General features: G+C 39.8%; 1 protein-coding gene across 1 annotated transcript in view; it reads left to right on the top strand.

Annotated features, from left to right (window-relative positions):
- NLRP9 (NLR family pyrin domain containing 9) overlaps window positions 1-5,705 on the top strand; it is a 37,984-nt gene extending 32,279 nt beyond the window's left edge. Inside the window, exons 7-10 of the mRNA XM_011379317.2 lie at window positions 2,214-2,384; window positions 3,870-4,040; window positions 4,511-4,681; window positions 5,573-5,705. Coding sequence (XP_011377619.2) covers window positions 2,214-2,384; window positions 3,870-4,040; window positions 4,511-4,681; window positions 5,573-5,705 — 646 coding nt within the window. The remainder of the gene's footprint in view (window positions 1-2,213; window positions 2,385-3,869; window positions 4,041-4,510; window positions 4,682-5,572) is intronic.
- Window positions 5,706-6,780: the final 1,075 nt, after the last annotated feature.

Here is a 6,780-nt window from a genome sequence, read left to right as displayed (position 1 = left end):
CCTGGAGACACTGCTGTAAGTCGGCGGGAGGGGTGGGTGTGTGCTCGTGGACCCCTCAGCTATCAGGACAACCACATGCTCATGGGGAAGGCTGAGAAGGTGGAGTGTGCACACGAGAGACAGTGTTAAATCAAGCAGAGAGATTCAGTGCCTTAAATTGGGGGCAGGTACAAGAACACCTAAGCCTGTGGAAGCAGATGAGTTGTCTGGGAGCAAAATTTCTGTTTGTGTGTACATGCATGTGTATGTACATATGCATCATACACAGGCACCATGGTATTTAAAATAGAACAGAGTGAGGATGCTAACTGTCACTGAGATGACTTTTCAGACTGTAAAAGAAATTCAGCAGTACAATAAATACCAGGAACATTAAATACTAAAACCAAACTATTTCAAAAAGAAAGAAAAGGGAAAAAACTCCCAAAACTTCAAGCTATAAAAATTAGTATGAAGCATCTTTGGAGGGACAAAAGAAGTGACATACTGGAAGATAAAAAATTTAGCTATTAACTGACATTATACAATAAATAGAATTAGAGAGGAGTCTCCAACCCCCGGGCTGCATACTGGTACTATCCGTGGCTTGTTAAAAATCCAGGCCGCACTACAAGAGGTGAGTGGTGGGCCAGCGAGTGAAACTTCATCTGTATTTGCAGCTGCTCCCCAGTGCTAACATCAATGCCTCCGCTCCACCAGGCATTGAACATCAGGCATTAGATTCTCATAGGACCACCAGTCCCTGGTGCCAAAAAGGTTAGGGACCGCTGAATTATACTGTATGCAATGACTGGTAATTAAAGAGTTGAGTTTATCAAAAGAGCTCTTTAAAATACATCATTTAACATTATTTTCTTTTACTCTTAAATCTTTATTCATTGAAAGAAAGATTACCAAAGATGCAAGAATGTTTAGTCATTTTTAATTTTTAATTTATATTTATTTTTAAAGAATGTCACTAGTAATTTAAAAAGCAAAAATGTTCAACAAAACACACTTTTTAACAAATGTGTACAATTTTAAGATAGCCTTCACTTGGCCTGGATTCTGCAAAATGGGCAAATTTATGCTATGGTTGAAGTTTTAATTTGTTGGTTTTTTTGCAAGGTAAGTTGGTATATAAACCAAAATGAAATATCTGTTAATAGTAAACCTCAGCACTTCAAATAAAATTTTTTTGATGCAAAATGGTAATTTAGTATAATTTAAAATGGCGGGAAGTGAAAGAATACATGTGGAAATATTCAGAGAATGTGTGATCATAGCATAGTGAGCCTTTGGAGATTACAGCATGCAACCATTAAAGTACTGACAAATCTTCGAAATATTGGAAAATGCTTATTTTATTGAGAAAAGTATAAATTAAGTGCCTATTGTTTGATCTCAAAAATGAGAACACTAGAAGGGAAGACCCATCGCAAGTGAGTAGTGTTTGCTTATCAAGGACTTGTGTATTCTTCCTGTAAGATGTCACATTCTTGGGTGTTCCTGAAGGGTAATGGGCAGATAAGTGGAGTGAGCAAGGGCTGGGTGAGGATGACAGTGAGCTGGACACTGCCTGCCCCACCCAAGAAGAAATTTCTGTTCCCTTCTCCTGTGTGACCATCTGCTGTGAAATTCCAGGTGTCTGGCTTATCTGGTGGTAGCTGGAAAGCATAGAATTCCATGTGAAATCTCTTGATTAAACATGATGTCAACTAAACCAGCTACATTCAAGGTGTCATATTCAGTTGTTGGCTACCAGGTAGAGAAACTTCTCTCTTATGCCTCCCCTTATTTTTCAAATTTCCAATACCGTGTATACAAGCACCAAAACCACAAATATTGTTAATTTTTAAATAATAGTTAAAGAACATAATTTTTAAGTAATATTTTTGAAAGAAAAATTATGTTAAATAGGATGTCATCTAGCACATTCCACCAAATAAATAAGCACACTGTGTGCTTGGACAAAGGATGACTTTGTCCAAGGTTGTCCAGCTGGTGACGTTCTGACGTGGATCTGAGATTCTGTTTCTCAGTTTGGGACACCATATTACACATTCTTGCTTCTGTATTTCCACAGGTGTTACGCATTTTAATTCTCTTATTTTTTTCAAGTGACTTTGGAGCATGAAGAATGACAAAGTTTTTGCATGTGGTTTTATGAAAATATTACCATATAGAGTTTAAGCAGGCTGACAGATTAAGTGTGTATGTCCTTTTCTCTGCAGGTTAACATACTGTTGCCTCAACTCTGTTGCTTGTGACTACATATCTCAAGCACTTTTGTGTAACAAATCCCTGTCCCTTCTCGATCTGGGGTCCAACTTCCTGGAAGACGATGGAGTGATGTCTCTATGTGAAACATTGAAGCACCCAACCTGCAACTTACAGCAGCTATGGTAGGTCTGGCTATGATTTGCTTGAATGTCAGGGTTTTTTTCTGGGTTTTGTCATCCTGCAAGGGAAATGGGACGGGAGAAAAGCAGGGAGTCTGCTGAAAAAAATGAGGCTAAATGTTGGCTCCGCCTGATACTTCTAGGAAGGTCCAGCAGTGCATTGATGTTTGTGTGTCTTAAAGGACTTTTCATAACTTTTGGGACCTGCTACTCTGTAGAACAGTCTCTGGCCTCAGGAAGACTGGAAATAGAGTTCCCTGTTCTCTTGACTAGATTAGCTAGATGAACTTGTGAAGATGCCTTACCTCTCCTGGAATGGAGATTGAGGATAATTATATTCCCCACCTCAAAAAACTGAGGCAGCTAGCGGGAGTAAGGCACATACAGAATTATTATCAGTGACTTGCCTATAGCAAGCACTCGGTAAATGGTGGTAGGAGACACAACAGGAGGATCATTCATTCCCCCTAGTAGGTACTGGGAACTCTTCTGGGTAGATGAGATAAATTGGTAAATGAACTGCTCCATGGATGTTGGTTTTATGGAGCGTCATATATGTACATAGATACACGTACACATAGATGCGTGCACACATGCATGAGTGAGGTTGCAAGTATGTGTGTATAAGTGTATATATCATAGTTTCTCAATTTTAGCACTATTGACATTTTGGCCCAGATCATTCTTTGGTTAGGGGGCTCTGTCTTGTGCCTGGTAGGGTGTTTAGCAGCATCCCTGGATTCTACCCAGTGTGGCAACTAAAAATGTCTCCAGGCATTGCCTAATGTGCCCTGCTTGAGAACCACAAATACGCATACCCACACCACACAAATTATCTGATATATACGTGTGTGTGTATATATGTGCCTATATATGTCTGTGACCATATACATATGTCAAACTTATGCACAGGTGTGTATGTATACACATATATGTGTGCATGTGTATACAGACACATGTTAGTGGTAAGAAGTACTGTGGGGAATCATGAGCTTAAATGTAGGAGAGTGATTGGGGACATGATATTACATAAAATATAAAGGGAAGTCCTCACCAAAAGGTGACATTTGTGCAGACATTTGAAGGTAGTGAGAGGTAGCCCTGCTGGTATTTGGGCCAGGAGCATTCCAACCAGTGGAAACAATAAGGGCAGAGGCCCTGGGATGGGGAGAACACACAGGGTAGGAGGATTACAGGGAGCCCAGGGTATTGGGCTGAGAAGGAGGAACTGAGAAGTTGTTGGATCTTTCCTACCATCATCTTCATTATCATCAGTCACCACCATCACCATCATCATCACCATCATCACCACCACTAACATCATCATCACAATCATCATCAATCATCATCATCAATCATCATCACCATCATCCTCATCATCTCAGAAGTACTTGGGAATTTTGTTCTTCATATCAATAAATCAAATAAGGTAGGCCATTAAGTATTCAATCTCATGACTATATCTATTTGTGTGTATTTTTACCTCAGGTTGGCAGGTTGTTACCTCACTCCTGTTTGCTGTAAGGACCTCTCTGTTGTTCTTAGTAGCAATGAAAAACTAAAGACCCTGAAACTAGGGGACAATAAAATACAAGATTCTGGTGTCAAACAGTTATGTGAAGCTTTGAAGCACCCTAACTGTAAACTAGAGAATCTTGGGTGAGTGTCCACAGATTATCTTTATGGGAAGGCTTTCCTATTTCAAGAATATAAAAATCTGAAGGATTAATGGGACTGAAGGGGATTGGTTTAAAAGCCAGGGTGTCTGGAGCAATTTGATAAGTAAAATGCTGTCCTGTAAGACCAGGGTTCTCAACTTTGGCACTATTGACATTTGGACTGGGTGGTTCTTTGCTGTGATGGGAAGCAGGGACTGACCTGTGCATTGTAAATGTTTATCTGCATCCCTGGCCTCTTTCTACCCATGAGATGCTGGTAGCACTCTCCAGTTGTGTCAAACATCTCCAGACATTGTCACATGTCCCCCAGGAAATACAGTGGCCCCAGTTGAGAACCACTGCTCTAGAACATAAAGTCTCCTCAGAGGCATGGAATTGGTATCTCACAATGGTGTGCCATCCAGCCCACCCAAAGCTGGGGATGGCTTCTCATATGTTTCCTTATTGCAGGCTGGAAATATGTCAGCTCACCTCTGCCTGTTGTAAGGACCTGGCCTCAGCTCTCACTGTCTGCAAATCACTGAGAGGCCTGAACCTGGACTGGAATAGCTTGGACCATGATGGGTTGGTGGTGCTGTGTGAAGCCTTGAGCCACCCAGACTGTGCCCTGCAGCTGCTTGGGTGAGTGGTGAGGGACCTCAGAGTGAGGTTAATTTACAATAGATAGGTTTGCCCAGCCTCCATATGATCGACATGTGGGCTACAGAGTTCTTTGCTGTGAGTGGCTGTCCTGTGCATTGAAGGATGTTGAGTGGCGTCCCTGGCTTCCACCTGTACATTATGTGACCGTAGCACCTCCTTCCAATCATGATGATCAAAAATGGAAACTTTAAAGTTGCTGAGAGACTAGATCTTAATTGTTTTCACCATGAAAAAGAAATTATAATTAAGAGACATGATGGAGGTCATTGTATTGCAATACACGGATGTGTCAAACAAACACATTGTACACCTTAAATTTATACAACGTTATATGTCAATCACATCTCAACAAAAAATTAAAGAACAGCTATCACACTTATTCCCTGAAATAAAAAAAATGTCTTCAGATATTGTCAAATGTCTCTTGAGAGGCTTGGTTGCCCCAGGTGAGAACCACTTGTTTACCAGCAACACCATCTTCTACTTACATTGCCCATAAATATGTAATCCCAGCTCTGAGGTGGGAGGGATTCTATAAAGAGTTGAGTGGAACATTGACCCAAAGTATATTCCTGGCACAGTTGCAGTTAATATTGTTCTAAACATTGTATTTGCATTGTCAAATATTTGTATATATTTGACACCTGTAGAATGAATATTTGAATGCCTTTTAGATGCCAGGCCCCTGGCTGACATGCTGAGGGTGAACAAAATGGTTCATGTTCCCATTCCTCACATTCCTGTTCTATAGGAAAGACTCATGCTTTCTCTCCACTTTCAATGCAATTCTTCCAGTTGTTTCTAAGGAAGAATGGAGAGGAAAGTATAGGCATTGTGCTGAATAGAGACCAAATATTTCTATCTTCCCAGACTGGACAAATCTGCATTTGATGAGGAAACTCAGCTGCTGTTGACAGCCATGGAAGACAGAAGTCCTCACCTGACCATTTTACATCAACCCTGGGGCAAGGATGAGTACATGATCAAAGGTGTTCTCCTCTGATGGGGGATATCCTGAAGTAATCTTCTCACAATGGTTGTTTACCCTCCTGGCATATCCTGTCCTATGAATTAATTGTCCATCATGGCAGTAGGGACTGTGATGTCATAGCTACTCCTTCAAAATGATCATGGAATATGACTCAGTATGCATGTCTGTGCCTAAGACCTCCGTCCCCATCTCTAAAATCCCCATCCTACCTTGTAATACTTAGAACAATTGCATTAAAGGGATAGACGCTTTGGAAATTATGACTTTATTATCTTACTGGATGTCCTGGAATATAGGAGCTTAGGTTTGAAGGAACCACAGTCCTCTGAAACTTCTGACTTAGAAGCAATGCTAAGAATGTGTCTATTGATTTTAGGTTTTATTGTTAGTGCTACTCCTAACATCCCCCCAAATTTTCCATTTTTAGTTTGTCAAAATTTGTCCATTGGTTATTAATATTATAGAAATTTCAGGTGTACAACCTTATAATTTGATATCTATATACTCTATTAATAATCTAGAAACTAGATGCAATGTCTAGTTTCCTTCTGTCACCATATGTTTGACCCCCTTTATCAAATTTGCCTTCTCCCCACCCACTTCCCCTCTGGTAACCACCATTCTATTATCTGTATCTATGAGTTTGTTTTTGTTTTACTGGTTCATTTGTTACTTTTTTGTTTTATATTTCACATATGAGTGAAGTCGTAAGGTTTTTGTCCCTTTCCATCTGACTGATTTCACTTAGTATGATATTCTCAAGATCCATCTATGTTCTAATAAATGGCAATTTTTTTGATATCTGAATAATATTCCATCATGTGTGTGTATGTGCATATATGTATGTCTTCTTTATCCAGTCATTCGTCGATGACACTTAGATTGTTTCCATGTCTTGGCTATTGTAAATAAAGGTGCAATGAAAATAGGGGTGCATGTAATTTTATGAATTAGTGTTTTCATATTTTTTTTTAGTATCCAGACATGGAATTTCTGGTTCATGTGGTAGTTCTATTTTTGATTTTTTGAGAAACCTCCATATAGTTCTCCGTAGTAGCTGTACCAATTTGCAATCCCACCAACAGTG

The sequence above is a fragment of the Pteropus vampyrus genome, unplaced genomic scaffold (genome assembly GCF_000151845.1).
Source record: "Pteropus vampyrus isolate Shadow unplaced genomic scaffold, Pvam_2.0 Scaffold357, whole genome shotgun sequence".
Taxonomy (NCBI): Eukaryota; Metazoa; Chordata; class Mammalia; order Chiroptera; family Pteropodidae; genus Pteropus; species Pteropus vampyrus.
The sequence above is the reverse complement of the archived record's forward strand: the minus strand, read 5'-3'. Positions and strand labels throughout refer to the sequence as shown.